The 26093-nt window shown below is 40.1% G+C and overlaps 1 protein-coding gene across 3 annotated transcripts in view; it reads left to right on the forward strand.

Moving 5' to 3' along the window:
* Positions 1 to 7040: 7040 nt before the first annotated feature.
* znf407 (zinc finger protein 407) overlaps positions 7041 to 26093 on the forward strand; it is a 137129-nt gene continuing 118076 nt past the window's right edge. For all 3 annotated transcript variants that reach the window (XM_026293650.2, XM_026293653.1, XM_026293651.1), the window contains exons 1-4: positions 7041 to 7135; positions 8601 to 9285; positions 9526 to 11766; positions 18453 to 18567. In XM_026293650.2, the coding sequence (XP_026149435.1) occupies positions 8667 to 9285; positions 9526 to 11766; positions 18453 to 18567 (2975 nt within the window). In that variant the 5' untranslated portion in view covers positions 7041 to 7135; positions 8601 to 8666. The remainder of the gene's footprint in view (positions 7136 to 8600; positions 9286 to 9525; positions 11767 to 18452; positions 18568 to 26093) is intronic.

The following is a 26093-nucleotide window of genomic DNA, read 5'->3' on the forward strand; positions in this document are numbered from 1 at the left end:
TACTTCAGTTGTAAAAGTCTTCGTCATATAGCACTGGTGTTTTGGTGTCTAACAAGCCTTCAGACCCATGGATCTATTGCACAAAGTGGCCTTGCGGGATCAGATTTCACCATCTCACTGGTAAATGAAGCAAACTGGCCCCACAGATGCAGTTAATTGCCTTTTTCTAAAAGCAGCTCTTTCAAGTCTGAATGTCCAGCAAATTTTAGGTGGCACATGATTGTGGGATATGATGGATATTGTATGGTAAAAACCCAAATATGATTTTTTTATGGAGATGGGGAAAATGCAGTGTTTTAGGATAGATTAAATCCAACAGTCCAACTGCTGTTTTTCCCAGCAATGGACGAGTTTCAGGTTAGATCATAGAGTAAGGGTGGGCAACCGATATCCATGTTGTGGACCAGAATTTTCTACCCCTGTTAGAGGGCAATCACAGGGCTGATACATATGGACCGACAACCATTCACACTCATACTGACATTTAGCATTACCAAGGACCCAGCCTGTTCCAAGCCGGGACATTCTTGCATTTGTATCATACAGTTCACCCATTATGAGAAAGGTAATCAATATGAAGACTAATATCATTTTTATTATTTGAATTGGGGCAGTGCATGGCACAGTGGGGACGAACAATGCTTCGCCAAAATTACAAGCAAAAGTTACAGTTTACCTTTTTTTTTGTTAACTCACATACATGCGAGGTGGTGGAGATGACAGCAGTCAAATAAGAAGAGAGGAAGAGAGAGCACAATAATCACATACTGAGGGATGTTAAGAGAATCTGCTTTCAGTCTCATTCCCCTGCTCTTTGGGTGGGCCTTGGAAGGCACTGAAATTTAAATCACTGCTGTTTGACTGATATGTACACAGACACTTTCATAAACCACAGCCTCAAGGATGTTTAGATGACCAGCTAGAGTCATCAGGTGCTGAGTTTTATGGTTTTGCTAACAGCAACCTCTCCTCTAGGAACAATTAACTCCTCTTCTCTCATAGCCTTCATTTAAGTTACTATCACCAAAATTACAATAATTGTCTGAGGATACACCCTTCACACATGCATGGATTTCAGAATATCCATTCATATTCAGTAACTTTCATTATATTTGAAGGTAGGAGTGTAATTAAACACCTCTTGGTTATAGGCCATGGTAATTGTGTTGATGCTGAGTAGTTGCCTTTCTGTTTAAAGGTGTGAGAATAGTTGGATCTTTGATGATCCTCAGATGATCCAGTGAATATGGATAAAAGCTTTTCTGATATTTGTGTCTTGCGTCTTGAATACACAAATATTTCAAATAGTTAATATAAGAACTGGGCAGATCCGTGGCAGATACAAATATCTGAAATGAAACAAGCAATGACTGATCTGACCCTGATTACACATTTTTTGCAAACTTGCAAGTAGCTGAGGAAGTGAGCTGAATTCAGAGAAAAAGAAAAGGGGAATAAATAAGCAATAGTCCACCCAGTGCTGTTTGAATGCCACATTTAAACAGAAATGTCTCAGAAAAGGAGAGAAGCCTACTGTCACAGAGATACAGGGCTCAAACATACACACATAAATGCACTCCCCCAGGTGATACCTCTGGCTCTGCCTTATGTGTTGTGAGGTAATGCTTCTAGGAAAGGATGGAAAGGTTGGAAAGGGCAGGACAGAGGTGTCATGGGGGTGAGTGAGACCCTAGAGATAGAGCGTCCCGCAGCTGTGTGGCTTTGCATGTGTTGTATTTGGTGCCAGAATTCCCAGGAACTTCCCCTGTGAATTCATCATTAGACTGTTTCAACTCAGACACTCCCAGTGAACGCAGAATAAACTTTGGTCACACTGCTCATGTTTTAACATATAATTCCTTCCATGTTTTCATTATGATTCGTATTAATTCTCTGAAATGTGCTCAAGCAGAAGTCCTTGTAGTAGAAGTAGCTCAGGTCCTTGTGGTAGAAGAGGTGCTCATAGTAGTTTTTATATAATGTATCATCTTCCCTTCTCTTCTGTTCAGTTCCACTCTAATCCCACACACTTCTTGAATCCAGGCTCCTAAGATAGAAAGCAACTTCATTTAGATCCAGGAGAAACATGATCTGTGTCTCAGGCCCATTTTGGCCCAGATCTGTGGAGGAAAATGTCAGAACATGAAAGGTAGTGGGGATTAAGAAGCTAGTCTGAAGGAATGCTACTGCACATGCCACCCATTTGGGATGCAGGTTGTTACTGTATTTACAACAGATGGGATAAAGGCACAGTACAGAGGCATGGACTAGCACTACATATTTTGAGAGTATAGGCTTGTGGGTCAGAAAATACTTTACAGTTTATAAACATTTATTTTTACACTAAATCAAGGCCAACATTTTCTGTTGTGTCCTCAAACCCTCACATTAAGTTCAAACATCACTGCACTGTATCCGCGACTCACCTTTTAAGCATGGATGTATGTATACATAGTGAGACAGCAGCTGGCATGATGATGAAGGGAAAAAACACACAGCCAAATCACACTGGGAGGGGGAAACATACTCACAATGCATTACAGCCAGTATAGGAGCTGTGACAAATGGGTTGTGTGTGCTACCTTGATCTCTTACCACTGGACTTTTGAATTTACCCTTTCCACCAAGCATTTTTATACATAAGGCTGGCATTTAATAAACGTAATGATGAAATAACTGACTGACAAAGCTGATATCCAGATTTATTTAAGCTGTAAGGTCCAGCCTGGGTAAAAAAGTGGAGCCTTAACAGTGACAGGAGACCATGGTACACATCAGGAAGTGGCTTCACTAAAATGGGAACAGAAAAGAAGCAGATCAATCTTAAAATATAACACAAAGCTCAGCATTTCTAATAGTCTGTTAATTAACACAATCTATTGTATAGATGCACTGGGACACATACAACCCCAATTCCAAAAAAAGTTGGTACGCTGTGCAAATTCTACATAAAAACAGAATGCAGTGATTTACAAATCTCACAAAGCCATATTTTATTCACAATAGAACATAGAAAACATAAAATGCTTGGAGTAAGAATGAACCATTTTAAGGGAAAAATAAGGTAATTTTGAAAATTGATGGCACCAACACGTCTCAGAAAAGCTGGGACAGAGGCAACAAAAGGCTGGAAAAGTAAGTGGCACTAACAAGTGCACTAACTGGAAGAACATCTTGCAACTAATTAGGTTAATTGGGAACAGGTCAGAAACATGACTGAGTATAAAAAGAGCTTCTTAGAGAGTCAGTGTCCCTGTTGAAGTAAAGATGAGCAGAGGGTCACCAATCTGTGAAAAGCTGCATCTAGAACTTGTTGAGCAATTTCCGAATAATGTTCATCAACATAACATTTCAAAGACTTCAAAATATATCATCATCTACAGTACATAATGTCATCAAAGGATTCAGAGACTCTGGGGAAATCTTTGGCTGCAAGGGACAAGGCCAACATGCGAACTACACTGCATTATAAACAGGCATAAATCTGTGATGGACATCACTGCATGGACTCAGAAATATGTCCAAAAACTTCACCATGCCATCCAAAAATGTTAAAGCTCTATCATGTGAAGAAGAAGCCATATATGAACAGGATCCAGAAACGTCTTCTCTGGGCCAAAGCTCACGTATGGTCTGCAGCAAAGTGGGAAACTGTTCTGTCATTCGAATCAAAACTTGACATTCTTTTGGCTAACCATGGGCAACATGTCCTCTGGACTAAAGAGGAGCGAGACCTTATGGCTTGTTATCAGCACTCATCTCAAAAGCCTGCATCTCTCATGGTATGGGGGTGCATTAGTGCTTATGGAATGGGCACCTTGCACATCTGGAAAAGCACCATCAATGCTGAAAGTTATATCCAGGTTTTCGAGCAGCATATGCTCCCATCCAGATGACATCCTTGTCGAGGAAGGTCACGTAACTGTGTATCAAACATCCACCGCGGCTCAAACAGCAAAGGTCATTCTGTGTTCTTCCCACATTGTCATGCTTATCGCCGGGCTGTTTAGTTATGTTAAGAATAGTATATGAAACAAAAGTTCAAAAGTACAACTTATCTTACCATTTAGAACTTTAATCAACAGTAAATCAGCATTAAATCAGTAGTTAACATGTACTTACACTGACTACAGTTTTTCTTTAATAGGAAAAAACTATACGATGTAAATCAACAAAAAGACTGTTCCTGTAACCCTTCTGTAAAAAGAAGTCTATTTAAAGTCTAATTTTGGCTGGCTTTGTAAATTCAGACAAAAGAGAACCTTACTTGGTATCTCTGTGATGTAATTTGTGTTTATGTGAGTTGTCTCTTTCTTCCCTTACTCCTATTCCATGAAACACTATTATCATTTTCTGGAAGAGAGTCCTGTCTCTCAGCAAAGTGTTTTTTTTTTTTATGTGAGGTGTGTGAGGCGGTTGCCATGGTACAGAATACACACACAGTACAGCTGTGGCTGAAGATGACGTGTGAAAGATGTGTAGCTTGCGCCCTCTGGTGGAATTAAAGTGAAACTTACAAAGCTGAAGAGCTTTATAGTACATAATATTCTATCACATACAACATATGAGGCAGATATTTGGGTATCAGGATAATGACGCTGGAATAGCATTTCTCTTGAGAGACATAATTAGGTCAGTCTGTGTAATATTGTTGCCTACATGTTTTTTAAAATTCATTTCAAGTGAGTGAAGGAGCCTTTGAAGGTTCATCTGTGGGACTATGGGCCCACATGTACTTCCAGTACAATACCGTCCAATGTCCACACGCGTAGTGATTAAATTTTAATGTTCACTGAATGTGAGCATGTTCCAAAGTTTGATTGAAAATTAACAACTTATCTTGGGTCTTTGCCAGGCCTCACTCAGCTGCCAAGCTCACTGGAAACAGTGGTTACTAACAAGGCTCAGTATTTCACATTAAATTCCCTGCAAACCCACACAGGGGCTTTCAGTTATACTGGTTGATTAGATCTGCCCAGTTTAAAGTTACTTGCGGTAACCAAAACTTCTTAATAAGAATGATTAAGTGTAATTTAATCCTACCCAAGAAGCTCATAGTAAAACAGAAGTCAATGGAAAACATTTGTTACAGTAATAAAAACAATGGTGTAGATAATAAAGTTAATGATGGTTGAATTTCATTTGGTTGCTTCAGTCCCAGTATCCTGCTATTGTGCATGCTGGCCCACTGTCATGGCTTGTTGGGACACTTAATAGAACCGAGTCATTGTTAATGATATGACTAACACTTGTGCTCTTCCTAATGTGACAAGTCAAACTATCTGCTGTGCAAAAAGAACATCAGAATTGGCCTGCACAGACTCACAACATGGACGATGGCTTGCACCACTCAGCGATAATAACAAGACAGTATGTGCATATATTCATGGATATATTTATAGCTGGATTTACTTAATGGTATCTTTATATTTTTAACAATACACCAATATTCACTAACATTTTGCACAATACTTCAGTAGTTCCAACACCATTTCAAAATAACTTTGCAGAGATAAATGACTGTCCAGTAAAACACTGTCTGTAAACAATTTTATATAATGCTAAAAAAGGATGTGGTGGCTCAATCACTGTCTCTATTTCCATACATGCTGTGGTTAACTGACAGCCACAAGATAGTTACTGTTATGCCTGGATATGAGATCACTTTCATTATTTACAAAAAGTGGCAATAAAAAAGTGAAGAGGGTTAACTACCATGGCCTGGTAGCTATTTTTATAGCACGGAGCATAGAAGTGCCTAATGTGTAGGAACTGCAAATCTCTATATATTCTTGTGATCTCTGTTGTGGCTGTTACACATTTTCTATAAATGTAAAAACAATTGTAATTTGGCTGTAATAAATGTGGTTGAGCTGCGAGTCCTTTTAACTGTGGACAGATCTCAGGACGTTGGGTATATCTACTTCACATCCATTTTTTCCCCATGGACCTGGAAATACAGTATAGTTCACTAACAGATTGAAATTTTTTTCTTTTTTTTCTTTTTCTTTTACAAAGACTAAATACATAAATGAATAAATAAATATTAAACCCAACATTAAGGAGGATAGACTGTTGATTTCACAGCAAAACTTTAAAAGAAGCACAATGGCTACAAGGAACGGACAGTGAGCAAGTGTCCACCAAAACCAGCCTCCCCTCTTTAATAGACAACTAATGGAGAAAAATGAATGATGAACCCTAATGAAAAATGGGGTTATCAGAGGAGGGGGGTCTGTGTTTCCAACCATCCATGTCATATTATTTTGACTGTGATGAATTAAAGAAAATTATTGCAAAGTAAACTGTGTATTCATTGCAGGAGGTATCATTTATCACCTCCTGACCTGTCAGACCAGTTAATCAATTAATGCTCATGCAATAATCCATCTTCAGTCTTTCCATAAACCCAACACTGGATGTCAAATGGAATTGGTGATTCATCACAGGGTGACCATGAGAAAAAAAATTGCACAGCCTCAATGTAAGTCACATGCCAAACTTTAATTTAATATAATAACTTGAAATATTTATATTTTCATAGTTCAATGACAACTCCAATATGGAAAAGAAATGGCTATGAAGAATTCTAGCAATAGTTATAGCCCTTAAAAATTGTTATAATTTCTTTCAAACACAAAGACAACTCCCTCATTCAGACACTAAATATTATTAATTTTACAGAATACTACAGTGTAAAAGTTTGTGATACATTTACATTAAAATTCCCTTTGCAAGTAGAGTAGTAGTGTGCAAGTAGTAAACAAAATAGTTAGGCCTACTAATAAACCATGTCATCAGTCCTTAACGCAGCTTCTGCAACAGAACGTTGTCACCCTCAAATTCAATAAACTGACTCTTTAATTAAACCTAAATGTACACAATAACCGTAAAAACATCACTTCCTAATATACCTTCCTTTAAACTGACACACGTCACAAATTTATATCTGCTGCAATTTTCTGTCATAAAATAATTTTTCCCCCGGACACTGAATTCATCACGTGACCAAATCAGCTGACGTAGAGAAAAGGACGTAAGGCCGTCGTCGTGTGACGCACGGTTCATGCTACGGTACGCCATTTGTGTCTAGCATCAAAAAGCGCGGACAGTGGAAATAGTCACACAACAAAGGGTAAGTTTAATTATGATTTGATTATGGTGTCTACATATTGATTGGGGGTTTTTTACTGAAATGATAGACGACTTTCTGGAGAGTTTTCAAGCTTTATTATGGCAATATAAACCACAACCTCAAAGGTCGACGTTAGCCTCCTTTTTGGGCCTCTGTGCTGCCGTCGTTTTCCAAGCCTTGGTGTGTTCTAGTCCCGCCCTAGCCTCGCTCTGATTGGATGAGGGAGCTAATCTACCAATTTAATTGGTCGCGCTGTGCGTATCTGATGTACAGTTGGGTAAAATATTGCTAGTTAGCATGTTAGCCGTAGTAACCAGCAGCAGTGTGAACAACAAATGAACGTGCTGTTGGTGCAATAAACGACACGAAAAAAGACTTGACATTGTACTTTATGGTGCAAAACATGATGTTTTGCCGTGTCGCTATAATTTCCAACATGCAGTCTAAAACCTCTTCGGCTTACTTCAAATCAGACTAACGTTACCTAACTACGACGTCAAACTAGTCTCAGACACCTGGCAACATCAGTTAAACATCTGGAAATTCACTCACTAGGGTTCAACAAATCGACAGTGGTGTCGCTGAGTTGTACTCAAAGTTCTGTTAGAAAGGCGACCGAGCAGCACCTAAACAGATGCAGCGTGTGTTTATGAACTACAGTGCGTATTGACAGAACTCATGTGAACCGACGTGAACCCCTGTTGGAGTTACTGTATTTGCATTTGGGTCTTGCTATGAGAAATAAAAACATGTTCATATGTGAATATGAAGAAAGGATATACTGTGCTCACTGAAATCGTCACCAAGCATAAAGCATGTCATGTCACGTTAACGTTAAGTTTTCATCTGCAGCCTAGATAAAGGTGGTTAAATAAACAATTTGACCTTTTGTTGGCAACTTGGATTGTGGAAAACTGGTAGTTTGGTTACACGTGATTAAAAATGCTGTATGTACACAGATACAGACAAATAGCAACACTTGTGATGCACTGAACTCTGCCATTGTAAAACAAATTGCCATGTGTGCCACTAAAACAAAAAAACTATTGGAAATATACCTATTCATGAATATTAAAGTTGACTTGAATGATTAAATTGATTTAATTCTGGCAGTGGCTGTAAAACTACTAAATCGTGTCTACAGGCTTCGTAGTAATGCATCTTATACCAATAATGACATGTGTATACTTTACTAATGGCTGAGTTAAGCTGACATATTTTTCTCATTTTTGCTCAACTCTCATGCCAACTATTTTAACAAGCAATTTGAATCTGGAAACACTAGATGGCGACATTTCCTTGTGCCTGTTCAGACTGTTGCTGAAAGATCGATCTTTTCAAACACTTGTGGTTAATTACACAACATGTAGCTAAACTTCCTTACAGAATTTTATTTAATTCATTTAATTTAATTTTGTTTGAGATCACTGAATGTGCTAAACTAAGTTATGTTTTTCTCCCTCAGGAAGTTTGATTTAACTTTGACAACACAGATCAACTTCACTGCTATAATATTTTAACAGGATATGATATGAATAGGGACAAAGATCTTGAAAGTGAGACCACTGGGAAGGTGCAGCCAGATGATGTGGAAATGGAGGAACCTAAAAGAGACTCTTCCAGTAGGACTGCTGAAGCTGAAGAAGCAGATGAGAAGCTGGGGCCAGACTCTGTAGCAGAGGATCGGGACAACGTCTGCACAATTTGTGGCTTCTCAGCCAAATGCCCAAGATCACTCAAGATTCACAATGCAAGAAAGCATGGAAAGAACTCAAAGAACATAGATAAAACTATGAAACCAGCTGAAACAAATGAAAAAGACTCTGATGTGAGTCCAGCTGAAATCCAGGTAGAGATTGAGACTGAAAGTGCTGCAGAAGTTAACCAGGAGTCTGATCTTCTGGCAGTGGGAGCCGCAGACGCTGACAATAGCAGGAACACTAAGATTTCCATTAAAAAGCAGAGTATTTTAGGGAACCTTCAAGCAGACCAGGATGAAGTGATGCCTACTCAAGAGAGAAGAGTAAGCAAGCGAACTCCAAAACCTAAGATGATTCATTCTTGCAACTACTGTGGGCAAGAATTTAGGGACAAGGCTCCTCTTGATGTTCACATACAGAGATACCATATAAAAGACATCCCATACACATGTGAGTATATGCTGTTTTTAGTTTCACTGAATGTTGATAAATTTTTACCAGTCCCAGGCATGAATCATTTAGGTTGAATTTTCACTTCAGTGGTGTTAACCTTAGAGGCATGTAATGCTAAGTGTTCTTACTCTCTTTCTGCATGGATTTTAATGATTGCAAGCAATGTTTAAAAAATGTTAATAGTGTAATAGAGTTTAAACTGTGATCTGAAAGGCATTTAATTGAAATGTCTTTCAGATGATGCTGATGAGAACATGGATAAAGAAGAGGAAGCTGAGGATCCAGGCAGCCCAATGAAGGGTGTTCCAGCGAGCGTAGCACCCAAACGTACTCTCAGCAGGTTCCAGCTCAAATGTGCGTACTGCGATTTCAGGGTCAGCACCCCTGCACTACTGGAAAGTCACTCTCGAGTCAAACACCTGGACCAGGAGTGGTACCGTTGTAAATTGTGTAACTTTTTTTCGGCCACATCTGAGTGGATGAACACTCACCTGTCCTCAGATAGCCACAGGCAGCAGCTTGAAGGTAAGCAAAGTGCGGAATCTTCCTCATTTGAAGTCTGTGTTGAGTGTGTAAGCAGAGACAATGCTGAAGATGCTGAAAATATAAATGATAGAGCTCAGGCTAGCGGAGAAGAGGAAGAAACTTTGAAGGAAGGACAACAGGAAAATGATGATGCGGCTAAGGCTTCTAAAGCTGTGTTGGTTGAGGAAGAGGAGGATTTAGAGCTTGAACCTCCCAGAAAGAAACGAGGAAGACCAAAACAAGGGTCCACAACTACTTGTGGATACTGTGGCCTGGTAGTGTCCAATGCTACCAACCTCAGTGTTCATGTCCGCCGCAAACACAGCAAGGAGTATGGCTACAGCTGCACTCTGTGCAACTACAGCTGTGTGACCAAAGGAGACATGGATCGTCACTGTATCACCAAGAAACATGTTAGACGTGCACAAGAGTGTGAAAATAAGAACGCACACAACAATCACACAAGTGCAACACTGCAGGAAACCACAAGTACACAAGTCCAGGAACCAAATGCAGCCTCACAGACTACTGACAAAGAGCAGGAGTCTGACAACATGGCCTCCAAAGAACAGAGTGGAGAAGAGCAAATTCAGTCAGACATAAGCCAGAAAATCACTCAACATGACACTGTTAATGCATGTAGCCACTGTGATTTTGTAGCACAATCAGCCCCTTCTCTCCATCTTCACATCAAGAGAAAGCACACCAAAGACTTTGAGTATGTCTGTCTAGCATGTAACTACTATGCTGTAACAAACAGGGAAATGTCTCGCCATGCCAACACAGAGAAGCACAAACAAAAAAGCCAGAAATACCTGGAGGCACTGGGGAACAGTGAGGGACAAAAAGCTTTATCACTCCCATTGAAGCTGAAGGAGGTCATTGACCTTACGAGGGCAAACTCTGATACTGAAGATGAACCCCCTAGCCCCACAGAAGAGTCTGAATTTTGTTCTGATGACAGTCAAGCTGTGGAAGGTCAGAATATAGCTAAACCATCTGTCAATATAGAACCTGTCAGTGCTGTGGTTAGTGTGGCTGGAAATGCAGATGAGAAGCGAACAGAGCATATTACATCTTCCACTGGTGATGCACTAGATCCAAACAACCAGACTAATAGCCCTACAGTACTGTCTGAAATCCAGCAGGCTCCAACAGATCTTCAGCCTGCAGAGAATGAGTCTGCACAGACAGAGAATCAGGAGGAAGGGGGCAAACAATCAGGAGATGAACATTTAAATGCAAAAAGCAACAGCCCTCATTTGGATACACAAATGTCCAAAGCTCTTCCCTTTGATGCCTGCATTGTATCCATGAAGGCCCTTGCTGAGCAGGAGCAGACACTGCAGGAGGGCCTGGCTCTAGAAGGGGAGACTGCTGTGATTTGCCTGACTGGAGGCTTACCACTTCCCTCCGATATCCTGGGTTCCAGTTCTGCATATGTCAAGAAGCTCAAACCCAAGGAACCGAAGGTTAGAGAGGAAGCTAAAGGAAGCAGCTCTCGCATTCGCTGCGAGGATTGTGGCTTCATGGCCGATGGCATCAGCGGTCTCAATGTCCACATCTCAATGAAGCACCCGTCCAAGGAAAGGCATTTTCACTGTTTGGTGTGTGGCAAATCATTCTACACCGAAAGCAACCTACACCAGCACCTGACCAGCGCCGCTCACCTCCGCAATGAGCAGAACAGTGTGGAGGAGCTGCCCGAAGGGGGAGCGAGCTTTAAGTGTGTGAAATGCACAGACCGCTTTGAATCGGAGCAGGAGCTGTTTGTTCACATTAAGGAGAAACATGAGGAGCTCCTGAGGGAGGTCAACAAGTACGTGTTGGAGGACACAGAGCAGATCAACCGTGAGCGAGAGGAGAACCAGGGCAGTGTGTGTAAATACTGTGGCAAAGTGTGCAAGAGCAGCAACTCCATGGCTTTCCTGGCACACATTCGTACACACACCGGTATGTATCATGTTTCTATTTACTCAAGCACTCTTTTTCCTACTGTCTGTATCACACACACACCCACTCACACTGTGTTTGTATACCCACAAACGCAAGAGCAGGTCAAAGTTACTGTCAGTTATTATGCATAGGATTAAAAAAAGGAGATGAATTAGAGTAGCAGCTAAACCCTACAGCCTGCTATGAGTTTGTTTAAACACAATATGACAAAGGAGTGTTAAGAAGTTGATCTTAATACTTTGTATATTCAGTGTATATCTTATCTCCATCCAAATATATGAGAGACTGACTTATATTTTTTATGTTAATGATGCAATTTATTTTTAAGAATTTAAACTAAAAATAAGATTTTGGTTAGAAAAATTTAAAAAGTGTGTATATATAAATGCAATATAAAAACGTCACAGTAGCTGTATGAACAATTTAACCTCCTGTAACTGCTGCAGATTGACTTTGTGGTATTTTAATGTCTGTTGCACACGCATTGAGATTTACTAAAAATTCTAAAAGGAAAACAATATTCGCTTTTTGTAGCTGCTCAACTAATACCTTTGTTTTTAGGTACAGCAGTATTGAGTGGGGAGATACAGACTCTTTTGGCAGCTCAGGCTAATGTTAGGGCTGCTATCTACTGCAGCCAGGTAATAGCTGTTTCAGTAGAGGTGAAGGTAAAGACGGATTGAGCTTCAGAACAGCAGGAGAGACGCTAATGGACCCCAGATTGGGATTCCCTGAGCAACGCTTGGTCAGAGACATGTGCAACTCATAATTGATGTGTCCATTACCAAGACTCAGTTGTAATTATAGTCAATAAGTCTCTGTAAATGTGTTAAAGCTTAGGCTAAAAGCATTGGAGATCCAAAGAGAGGTGGGCTAATAATTTAAAATAATCAATGCAGACGTATTCAAAGCCTTTAATTTCCCTTGTGTCTGTACGTCCATGTTTGTGTATATGTGTGTGAGAGGTTGTATGCCTAGTGAATGTGTGTATATGTCAGCCTTCATGGCTAGGTGATTATCCTCAATCCATTAAGATTTATCTTGTCATTTATAATGCAAAGCAGGGCTGCGTTGGTCAGGGTTTTGGCTGGGAAATGTCCGGCAGGTTAAAAACATAGGGCGCTCCATTACTTTTCCCTGACTATGTGTATTAATTGCTTTTCAATTCAACTTAATGCAGGAATGAGATGTGAGGGCGCCATCAATAAACGCCCTTCTCTGCCTACTGTGGTCCAACCCCATTTTAGCCCAAACTTAAATGGGACTTTAATTGAAGTCCATGCTCTATGCTACCACATGTAAAACCCAGAGCTAATTTTCCCTATATGTCCTCACAAAATACTGGTGATGTACTTCAAAAAGTGTGCTGATTTCACTCCTTTATCTCTTTGTATTCCTCTAAAGTGTGCTGCTCTAAAATAACCTTACATTGTGTTGCTTGAGCAGTATAGTAGGAATAATCAATGTACTTGCTGGGAATAATTGAACTTTACACAAACATTTTTGTCCTTATTTTTTATGGTATGTATTCCAGTCACCTTGTGTGCCAAAGTCAGATTGCTCACTGCTCAGAGCGGATTGCTTAAAGAATTGGAGGTTAAAATCCTGATGATTAATGTTGAGCCCCCACTTTCTTCTTATTAACAGTTAGTCTATATGTATTCATAATTTTACCCTATGTCATAATTCTTGAGTTTTGAGGTCATTTACTTAGAGTTACTTAAGAAAATGAAAGCTGTGACACTAAGGTCTCAACGAATGGCTTCAAGTCAAGGGCACGTTGCGATGCTTCAAATGATGAATACTTTGTTTTTTCGTTTTTTTTCCTTTTTATTCAGTTGAGTTATGTTCTTGTTTATGAGATTACATCTTTACTTTCATTCATGCTGTTCTGTTTTTGCTTGTGGAAAGCACCTATTTCTCTTCATTTTGACAACATATGCCAGTTGCTATTATTGCTAAGTTCGCTCATTACAGTGAAATATTCACCTTTTATATGGCAGTCATTTATTCTGTGAGATTGTTTGTAGGGCTGTGGAGTAGCACAGTGGGGGTCTGCCAGTTTCTGGGTTGGGAGTATGTCCAGATCCTTTTAATTAAGACCTAGTTTTTATTCATTTGATTAATCAGTGAAATCAGGAGACGGTAGTGGGAGGTAGCACACAGATTTGTCAATTTGTCCCTTAAAGGAAATGAGTACACATGCTTGTGGGGTATGTCTGAAATTAGCATTTTTAGGTAAATTGGTCATCTTTTCACTGAAGTGAGCTGTCTGACCTCAGACTGAGCCTTAAAGTAATGGGGACACATGTCATGCATGTTCACACACAGGGTGACTGTGTTCTTGTAGAAATAACTGAAAAGTAAAATGACCAGTGTTCCAGTCGCCTGCCTTATATCAGGGAATTTTAAAATTTTAACCAGCATGGACTTTTGATATTGAAATTTCTAAGAGCCAAATGTAATGTTGTCTCCCAGGATTTTATCTTTTACTGACTGAGCATTTGAAAACACTTTTAGAGCATTGTGGGAAATTAAAATCTCCACTGTCCTCAGATGTTTTGATAATGAAGAACCTTCCTTCAAATCCAGAACAGATGGAACTTCTTATTGACATCTTACATTTTAATTTTACTATTAAGCCCAAGTCAAGTTCATAATAAGATCTAGATGCAAAGAACATACATTCTAAAGGTAAATACCATACAAAGGACCTTTGTATGGTGCTAATTTATCTGAATAGTTTCTATACTAACCATCAACATCTCTCACTATTGTGTTTATCGTTGCATGGATTTGGGAGATCAATAAATGTAGAGGCACCAGTTGGAAAGAAGCATGTATTTGAAAAGATGAATGCTGAATCAAAGTGAAAATAGAAAGTACATTAGTACAAGACTGAAGTATTTACAGCTCTAGATTTAATTGCTGTTTTTCTATGCCAGCACCTCCTGCTGCAGCGATCACCATGCAGGCAGTAGAGGAACTGTTGAAACAGTCTGTGCAGAGGAAAGTGTCCAGGCTTCAGAAATCTTTGGATGAGCTTGCACAAGAAGACACTTGCACTGGAGGACAATTTGTCTCTCAGGATAGCTGTTGGGGTGCTGAGGCAGTAGCTAACCAAACTTCGCAAGGACAACAATTCCTTCGGAGAGCCTCTGAATTGGATGGTGGAAAGGGTGAACTCCAGGGATGATGGAGAAGAGTGGAACTATGAACAGTATTTTTTAGCACCATGGTAAGAACAGTTTCACCAGCTGTATCTTTTGCTTTCACTCAGCCCACCATAGACGGTGGCCCGCAGCTCCTCCTCAACTGGCGCTGAGATGCAATTTTCACCTAATATGCCATCGTCATCAGATGGAGCTTCCACTAATAACTCTACAGTGGCTACCAGCTGCCAACAGCTCCAAATATCTTACCCGTCATTGTTATGCAGACTGTGGATCCAGAGGTAGGAGATCAGATCTTTAGCATTACAAAAAATAAATATGGCCCCCTAGATGTTTGTTCATGATGACTGTGGACATACCAGTCCTGGGCACAGAAAATGAATTGGAATTGCTCAGATGGCAAACCAAGGAATGTTATTATCAAGATAAAAGAACTTCTCCAGCACCATTACGATAACATCTCAGATCAAGAATGCAAAGACAATAGAGACTGCGTTAAAAAAAGACCTAGAAAGCCCAGGACAGTGGATCCCAGGAGAGAAAGGGTTTTTTGATGACAAAATATAGATTGCCAGCTTGTCTTTAGGGTAATGACAGGGACATAGATTTGCAGTAAATCATTAGTTTTTTACATTATTAATTAATACTTTCGGTTTTCTTTGTCTTATTGTGATCTACTATGTATATTTTTGGGTCCTACGTGTATTTGTAAATAATCTGTATTGTTAAATTGTAACTCCAGGTGGTTTACTCATACCTAATACATTGTTTATTTGGAAAATCTAAATGATTTGGGATTTTTTATTTTTTCAGGGAAGGGGTCATTGAGAGAGATCCTGGTATTTTAAATTACAGTACAACATAAAGACAGTTGAACAGTAGCACCCCAAGAAATAGAAAGAAAAAAATGTTTTCATTTGTTAAACTAATGGGACGCCACAAGCAACGACACAGCCAATTCAGTCAGCAAGAACCTTAATCGAAGTATTATATCAAGCATCATGGGAATGAAGGATCCAGTATTTTTGGAGCTTAACCCACAGCGGGCACTAAAACTCAGAAGCTTTTAGTCTCAGCTGCTTCAGTTTTGACAATTCTTTTTTTTTAATATGTTTTTGTGAGTCTCAGCTACATCATCAGATTATCTCTGTGACATATTAAAAAAAAAAAATTCCACAGACATCAAACTTTGTGTTTAACCACTGCCCACTGCAGGAGGGAGAGATGCTATTCCCTTCCTTATATCCCCTCCAGAATGCTATTACAGTAAATTTATCACATGTTGGTGCAGATGCACACTGAAGCCTGTTTAATGTTTCTGTGAATTATGGGGCTGCATTAACCATATCTTAGTCCACTCCCTTTAATGTAAAATAGATCTATTGGGCATAATAATTGAAAACAATGTGACATTTGAAAAGAAATTTTAACCAGATATCTGTGACCCTCAGAGTGACAGTTTATTTATAGTTGCTGTGCAAACTGTGCAGTAGAAAATGGTCCAGCTTGTTGTACTCAAAAAGATAACAAAGCAAAAGTATGTTTGTATAAAATTATCACGTGTTATTCTCTTCTGCCAAACTTCAAGGCTAAAGCCAAACCTCTGACAGTAGCATGTGGCATGTGCAAGGCTTAAGATATCGTGTGTGTGTGTGTGTGTGTGTGTGTGTGTGTGTGTGTGTGTGTGTGGTGAAACGTTGCATGAGGTTCTTCTTTCCTCTCAGGAAATGAATTAGTCATTCCCTGTCTCATCTGGGATGTGAGGGAGCCACATCGCCCCTATGTGGATGGCAATATTAATTTAACATGACACTGCATTGATGGTCAATTTCAGTTTCACGGAGGCTGTTTAAGTGGAGTGGTGGAGTATTAATGTGATAAGATGTGAGAACTGAGGGATGTTACATCTCTCTCCTTTCTGCCATGTCTCATACTCAGCCAGCCATCTGGACAAATCAGCACCCCACCCGCCTCTCTCTCACCTCAACTTCAGTTTGTGTATGTGTATGTGTGAGTGAGAAGGAGAAAGAATTATCTCTCTTTCTGTTTGTCCATGAGTGATTTAATGTGTGTGTCTGTATGTACGTATATACTGGTCTGAGGTGGGGTTCTGAATCTCGATGTAGGTATGTGTTGGTGTGGTGTGAATGTATATGTCTGTCTCTTTGTTTTTTTTTTTTTTATGGGTGTTGATTTTGTTGTGTGATTTTCTGTGTGAAGGTGTCTGCACATTAGGTGTGAAGTTATGTATAGGGATTTTATTTGTTTATCTGCCTTTTATTCATTTTTGTGTGTGTGTCTCTGTAACTGTGTGCTTTTTTTGTTTGTGTAGCATACTGTAGGGACATGTGAAACGAAGAGGCTGACTTTGCTGTTGCCCATGCGTGGACCCCCCATCCCCCGCCCCCTGTGTTTATGGGCCTTGTTAGCACAGACTTGCCTTTCAATCTTCGTTACCAGCTTAAAATTCGATGTGTCGTTCTTCCAGCTCACAGCAAGTGAACCGTGTATGAACGAATTAGTAATCTACACAAAGTGCTTAATCAAATCAGCGACTGCCCCTGGAATAAATATTGTAGAATGTCTTGGGATATGTACTGAGAGAGGGTGAGGGTTTGCTCAAAGATGCGCATGTGGATATCATACCAGGCTGCCACTTAGATTGGAGTGTCGCACTGTGTGATGCTGGCCCAAATCTGGCTTGCGTTGCCAAACAAAATATCCATTTGATTTTGTTAGTTTTGTGAAAGAGTGTAAGGTTTAAGGCTGAATTAAGGGTATGTTTTGCTAAATTCTTAATTTGAACTTTTGTTTTATATATATATATATATATATATATATATATATTTATACTGTATACACATTTTTCTGTTTGTTTTGACCCTGTTCTCTTTTTTTAAAGTGATCTAGTAGATGTTTTTGTATCACACAGAGAGCACAGGCATCTGCCCTCGCAGCTCTGGTCTTAAATGATGGATGGCAAGCAGAGGCTTTGCCACTCTCTCAAACACTACCCCGCCCTCTGGACTTATTAATGACAATAATTAGGGGGAAACCTCCCTGCAAAGCCCGCCAGAGTGATTAGCGCTTTAATGATGGAATGGGAGGTAGTGAGCGCACACAGAATTGATTTACGTATTCGCCCTGACCTTTGGAATCCAATTTATTCATCCACAGGCAAAGGAAGAGTAGGTAAGAGATGAAGGAGAGTGACAAGGATAGTTAGAGAGTGAAAGAAGAGATGCCTGGCACTTGGAGTGTGACTGTAGTTTTTATGGGGCTGGTGGAAGGGCATCTGTTTTTATAATGCTGAAGTCATTTTGTGGTTGGGAAGTAGACCGAAGTCCGAGCACAGAACTAATAATAGTCTTACATTCCTGGCATTGAAAAATGATCTGTAGTGTACAATCATATTTGTGCCCAGCTGTCATACACTCCTGTTTTATTGAAATTTCTACTTTTTTCTTTCAAACATCACTACATATGAACTTGCCATACTTTATTTTGCAGGATCTAAGCCCTTCACATGTAAGATCTGCAACTTTGCAACTGCTCAGTTAGGAGACGCCAGGAACCACGTGAAGAGACATCTCGGCATGAGAGAGTACAAATGCGACATCTGTGGGTGAGTTAGAAGGACTAACAGCTTTTAAAAGCAAGTATAATGTTTGGAACTCCACTCCTTAAAATGGTGATGAAATTCACACCAACAAGGAGGGAAACAAAGGCCCGTTTTGAGATTGGAGATGAAGGATGGTCAAATCAAAGTGAAGGTGCTGCTGTTCTGTGTGTGTTTTGATATCATTGCAGTTTTTTGCAATATTAACTAACATCGATTTCAAGTTGAAGTTGAGAAGCAAACACCGCTGAGCAGGTGGATGGTATGTTCCTCCTATCAAGTGCAGTCTGCTAATTACAGTATCTGTTGTGCAGCCCACTTTAAATTGCATTTGTCTCATGGTGATTTACAATATAAGCCAACTTGACTCTGTTGGACCACTGTAAGAGAAGTGGAATACGTTTGCTGCTAAAGTGATCATTTAAAGAACTTCCATAGTCTGTTCTGTGGTTGTGTGCAGAGTTAAAATTTAGTTTAGAGAACACCTCTGATCACATCAATGGATGACACTAAATACACAGGTTTTTTTTTTTTTTTGGCACAAAGCAGTTTTCATTTAAAAGACATATACATGCCTATATTAGTGACAAAAAATGACTGCAATCAAAAAATGTTAGTAATGGTGTCACCTTAATATGTGGATAGACTTTCTGTAAGGGCTCCCAGGCCTTATTTAAAAAATGTGTTGCTCTTAGTCAAATTTCCTTATTAATTAAAGGTAAAAGAAATACCTAATTTTACCTTGTTCATGGTTTTAGCTGTACAAATAATTCTAATTGCAGGTTTATGTAGGTAACCATGAGCCTATAAATACCTAGTAGTGCAAGAGTACGGTTATTTTCTACCTTATGCCCCCTACGTGTAGACCATATGTTGTGTTCAGCTTGTTTCATTCCCATGGTAGACCTCTTCACTGCCATGCCATGTTCAAATGGACGTGTTAAGCTGTTTAACATGCAGTCAGGGAATAGAGTAAATTGTAGGATTTCCAGCTTTGTGCCATTGAGCTTCTGCGGCTACACGCTCCCTAAGATGAAGACATATGTAGAGTTATTAGTTTCTCCCTTAGTGTAATCCTGTGTAGATGGTTCTATTTAGTTCAGTCGCAGGCCGATTCTGTTCCTCTAAAGCTGAGCAGAGCGAATGTGTTTATTTGCTCCTGCTGATGTTCGCAAACATATTACAGCAGGAGCAAACAAGCTTTGGTTTAAACACAGCTTCTACTTTAATGAGAGGAAAGGCTCATGTTTCACAAGCCCTCCAGCTGAAAACCTTCTCTTCCCAAGTGCTACAAATGTTGGGCTTTGACCAAGCGTCTAGCTTTATACACACACACACACACACACACACACACACACACACACACACACACACACACACACACACACACACGGAACAGTTCTCCAATATGCCTTTAAATGGGACTACTAAATAGAGCCCCTGGTTTCACAAATCATGTGGATGGAGGAGCTGTGTGCTGCCAGTGCCAGCCACTGGTGACAAATCGGCCCGGTATGTGCTTTCAGTCCTGACTGATCACCAGGCCATCTCTCCTCTTGACTAAAGAGCAGCAAACACAAAGAAACCCCTAGAAACACCCTCATTAAGGCCAGAGCCATACATACACATAACCTGCTTCCCTCCCCAAACTTTTTACGTTGGATGGTATGTCCTTAATCTGAACCTAAAGCACATTACTAATGGATGGCCATGTTTCAGGTATAATGTGTAATGTGATTACCCGTTTTGTTTTGGGTGACCTAGAAAAGTGAGATTATAGCACGATTAAGCTCTGCATTCTCCTGCGGATACTAATGACAGGGCAACAATTCACTTAACCAAAAAAAAGTTTTTTGGGGGGGATTTTTATATCTAATAACCATTTATCATTTCAATTAGCACAATTCCACGTTTTGACTGCTTTTTACAGTATAAAATTTGTGTTTCATTAATTTGTTTCATTCTTACAGACTCTTGGGCCTTGTTGGGCTCCATTCACTATTTTGTTTTAGAACATCCGCTTCGGATATTGTTTACATGTTTTGTCTATTTATTCTATCCTTTCCTTAAAAAAAAAAAAAAGAAAAAGAAATTCAAGAAAAAAACTCTGCTCACTGCCATCAATTGCCATGTTTTTCTTGTTAAACTTTCAGTATAGAAGATTACTTCTGGTCTAGCATCGCGGGTGAACGGATGTGCTGCAGCTTAGCTGTCCACCTCACTTTAGGTTCTGCACACTGTTGCTGATCTCTTCTTGGGAGTGGGGGAAGTTGTTGATAGTTAAAGATCATATTGTTGTGGCATTTAATTAACAAATGCAAATGCAAGGCCAGCACAGAGTGAAACCCTTGACCATGCTGCCAATCAAATCTGAGTGGGCTGGTCAGCGCCTTGCTTATCATCCCTAACACTTTATAGGCTTTCTGTCTGTGCCTCACGATTTCTCCCACTTCCACTTTACCTGTCCATCTGCCTATCGGCTCATTTCAATCTGTCTTAATTTGCCTATAAAGAACTCTTAAGGTGCAAAAACAGCAGAAAAACACAAATTGGATGTTAGCATGCAAGATAAGATTTCTCATATTTAATTGGTTTAAAAAAAATCCTCCAGCATGTGAGACTCTTGTGTTTCCTCCTGGTGTGTTTTGTCCACAGTGGGGCTCGGCCACTTAATGAGCCTCCTCCTCCTCTCCTCCATCATCTACCAGAAAGGCCCTGAACTCAGCATTTCCACCCTCCCGCTCTCTCTTCCTCCCCAAAGATGCAATGGACATCTAGTGCTGTTGTAGGTATTAAATTATGCATAAACAGTCTAAATGCTTTGAGGCATTGGTTTAATATCTCAGCCTGGGCCTTAGAAGTATTAACACTATCATGGACATGGATTGTCCTCTTGTGGACTGCCGTTTTTATGATTATGGGTCATAAGCTGCCCATTTCATAGTGTCACTTCAGGAATTTGAACCGAACTAAAACAAAAACCGTTGCTTTCTCACCACAACCAAAGTTTGCAACATGCTAAAGTTTTTTGTGGAGGAGGCTGCATTGTGTTTTTCCCTCCCTCCCTTCCTCGTCTCAGTTTTCTTGACTTAGTGTTGGAGAGAGTATATATAGTCATGATTTCATGTTGGGTGTTGTGTGTGTGATTTGACTGTTAACAGGATGGGGCTGGCTCATGTCAGGGTTTTTATGTCCCCCCTGTCTTGTGAGATTGTCTGGTCTGTTCCCAGAATAGCCCATCAGTTCCGCCCTGCGTGGCTCATCCGCTGTAATGTGCCTTAATGCCCGGGCCTGTATGAGTAGTGTGAGGCCTGGCAGTGACAGTGGAGGAACATCTTAGCTTGCTGCTTATCCAGAGAAAGCCGTCACTTAACTCAGCCCTTCTATTGTCTATCCACACCCCTCTCCTTCTCCCCTGACGTGATTCTTTATAATCCTCAAACAGATTCTGGTTAGAACTCCCTGAGAACTATTTTTATGTTTTTTTTTTTTTTTCCCCTCCCTTCCTCCGATTTAAACATTAATGGTTGTTGCAGATGAAGAGAGGGATCCCTATGAAGATGATTATAATGTCACTCCGCTGATCTCCCGCCGCCCTGAAATAATTGTACATCATCGCTTCATAACGTGTCAGAGGGACACGTTGGTGGCGTGCAATTAAAACCGCAGAATATAATACACCAAATTACTGCCTGTCAGGCCTATGAACAACACACTCAGTATTTGAGTTACACTTAATCATCACGTACATTAGCGATTTCGCTAAGATCCCTACACCCTCCACCCCCTCCACTTATACAGCCGAGGCGTGAAACACACTGCTCTTTACAGGCTGAGGGATTGTGTCTGTGATACAACAGCTCTAGGGTAGCTTTGTATTTATATTAGAGTTAGACCTTTTGAAAGCTCATAATGTCTCAAATCATTTAGCTATGTGTGATAGAGGGTATGCACCATGTGTTGGCAGGAACTGGAAGCAGGAATTCTGAATTAATTAACGCAAAACAGATGTAAACACTGAATATTTACCTCAGGTTCAGTAAGTATGGTAGGTTTCTAAAGGTTGATAAAAATAATTATGCACTTTTAGCCAAGGCAGACTTATTTACATCTGTTAATGCTATTATGGTTTGCATTAGAAGTTATAGGTGGTGAACCTTGACCAAATATTTATGCTTTTGTATATTTGATATAAAATGGCGAGCAGTTGTTCTGTTCCGTGTACTCCTTATCAAGATAAATACGATTTTTTTTTTTTTTTACTTACTTTCTGTGCTCATCATACACAGGGTGTGGTATTCATTCTCATCAGGAAGGTACATTAATGTTAACTGCTTTGCACACTTGAGAGTTTGTGTCTGGGAACGTGGTCCTTGTCAGTCACTGAAGTCCCCTTCACCAAAATAAACACATTTTGCTCTGATGCATTTAGCTAAATTTAGTGCGCCATTATCAGAAATGAAATAAGTAACGCTAAAGGTCATTTGGAAAATAATGCAGAAAGGCTGGTCTGGAAAGGTTAAGTATGTGAAGGAGCTGTTCTGATGATAACGAGGGCTGCGTATGGCTTGGAGAGCTCAGCGTTCTGGTTTGACTCGGCACTCTGCGATCGCTCTTTATGACCGAGACAGCTTTACAGCCCGTTACCCCCCATAACACGATAAAGCGCAGCATAATGGATTGGATGTGTTTAGTAGCCTTGGGCTGATGTTTGTAAAATTAATGTTTTTTGCAATAGAAACACACTCTCGCACAGGCACACATACACACACAGAAAAAGGCAAGAGAGGAGAGAGAGAAATCAATTCTAGACAGCATCAATGTATCAATATAAATCCAGCAGTGAACAGTTTAACACTTTTTATACTTGTTTTGGAGCTGGATGTCAAACTTTATTTCTCCACAAGTGATGTGTCCTTGCAGATATCTCCCAGCTGAAGAGATGACAGCAAACATATGGCTTCATTAGTGGAGTTTGGATTATAGGAGTAACACTGAGTAGAAATGCAATGAATGCTTTTAAATTTGTATTTCAAATTACACAGCACGAGTACTTTGGGGAGATAAAGTCTTTTTGGTTGGTCAGTCTCATGTTGGCGAAAGGACGCTTCTGCAGAGTTTGACTGGGACTCGCCTCAGCATCGCTGAGCGTGAGAGACAAAAAGAGAAATCTCTGTCAGCAGATCAGTCCTATTAGGTTTTAATAACAATCTCATACTCTTTAGTGGGCCCAGAACAGGGCCTCAGGGCTTCATAATCAAAGCGTTTGCCTTTAATCAAAGACAAACAAAAACAAAACACTGGGTCTAAACGCTAAATGGCAAGATCAGTAGTTAAGCTAGGGAGCCAGCACAGCACATAGGCTTATGATAGTAAGTTATACTACTCTTGAGGACTGTCGAAATTAAGAGGATATTGTTTGCACTATGTATGATCTCAGTGATTCTCTGTTAAAACATTAAACTTGTGGCCTCAGCCTTTTTCAGTTGTTTTTATCACTTTTTCTTGTTAAATCTCAACTTTGCAGAACAAAAATTAAGAGAAGCAGTAATTTTTTGCTTTACAAGAGCCCTTCTTGGTAGCATTTACACACTTGGAATTTAAAGATTAGTATCAGTTAACAAAGGCAGATTAGTTTCATTCTGCAGAGAAACATTGGTAAAATAAGTTTACAACGTTTCTTCAAACCAAGTCACAAAAGAAGTACAAACTTTATCCTTTAAAGATGTTGAATTATTATAAAAAATGTTGCTGAACAATTCGTTCTATAGAGATAATCATGTCAAAGGTATATTGTAGGCGAAAAAAAAAAATAGAGAGCAAAGTTAATGAGTGATTAACAACAGCAATTAAAAGATGAAGAGGAAGGCAGATGAAAAAGGGGGTGTAATTAAAATATCAGTCCTCTCATTGTCAGAAGTGCGAGTGTCATCCCTTGTGCACTTATTAAAAAGCTGGGTGGAGGGGAAGGAGCGAATGATGCTTAATTCCAGCAGCCTAAAGTGTCTGGTAATCTGCCCATGGATGGGGCTAGAAAAGGCTGTAACTCATGTTTAAGTGTTGGGGCTGTGTCATTGCAGGTTCACAGTCATGCATTTCTGTGTTGACACCCATTGGGGCAGGGGATATTTGGCAGTCAGGAGTAATTTAACTTAATTAATGGTATGCATGTTTGATGGAGGAATAAAATATCCCAGCTCAGCAAAGTGGAAAAGGGGAAAGATTTAGTAGGAGTTGAAAGGTGGAGGGGAGAGTAATTTGTGCATTCAGTTACCGGCTGCTTGAGAGACAGAGCGAGAGAACGCGGAGATAGGGGATGGGTTGAGGCTGATAAAGATGGCAACTGGGAGAGAGGAGGAATCGGAAGGGAAGTTGAGAGATGGATGGTTGACACAAACCTGAGCTGATATGTAGAGGGGAATGGGCTGTCCCTCTATTGAGAGTGCCTTTAGACTGACAAAGCTTGATTTAATTGATATCCTTACTGAGCCCTTTCTCAGCGCAAACAGACATATTACACTGGTTTGCAAACTTGTGGCAGAGCTGCCGTCTGCCAGGAGCCTTTTTAATATTCATGAGGGGGCTTTCAAGGGTGTTCAGGAACAGTCTCCACCCCCACTATCACCCGCTTTCCAACATGTCTTCACTACCTACACGCACACACTTTGCTGCGCACTAACTCACACAACCAACACGCAACACGCTAGTTCTCCCAGACAAACCTGTGGCCTGATGAAAAGCTGTCAAGCTGCTCTTAATCTCCCCTGGCACTTTTTAATTGACTTCCTGTAGGTATAGATTATTTTCATGGCGAGTCTGCCACTGAGATGTTTGATACCGTCCCGGAGACTTGCATCTGGGATGCATGTAGCTCACCAGAGATGACGCTGCTATTTCAGTGTCTGTCTCTTTCTCTCTCGTTTTCCCTTCTTCTGTCTGTCTGTCTCTGTATCTGTGTGTGTGATGGCCAGACTTATTGGGGGAACAGGGGAGAGGTAAAATGCAATCAGTCATTGCCATCATCGTAATTGAGCTGATGTACCTGCTGGAAGTGCTGGGGAAATGTTGGCTTGGGTGGAAGGGCGGCTCTTTGTGACTGACTGAAGCTGTTAGTAGCATTAGACCAATACACAGGGCAGGTTCTGGCCTTCTGTTAAATATTGGATGTTAGCCAGTCTGTGCTGTCCAGCTGATATGATGAATATGATGCCGTTTGTTTGATTATATACTGTATTTATTGTCGAATTAATCAACACTGTGCTGCTTGTCTGAATTAGGTCCTTAAGTATAATGAAGCAATTTGATCAGATTCCAAACAATTATCCATGGATTATGGTTATGATTAGCAGTTAGGTCAAGTTCATTTAAATATATAGCCCAATATTACTTACAGTGACTTCTTGAGCTTTGCAAGCTCACAACATCAGCACTTTCTAACCCAGACTAAATCCTCTAAGAAGATCAAACTTCTCAAATGACAGGGTGTGCAGCAGAAGCCACACATCGTTCAGATCCAAAAACATAAAACAGTA

Source organism: Mastacembelus armatus, chromosome 16 (assembly GCF_900324485.2).
Source record: "Mastacembelus armatus chromosome 16, fMasArm1.2, whole genome shotgun sequence".
NCBI lineage: Eukaryota > Metazoa > Chordata > Actinopteri > Synbranchiformes > Mastacembelidae > Mastacembelus > Mastacembelus armatus.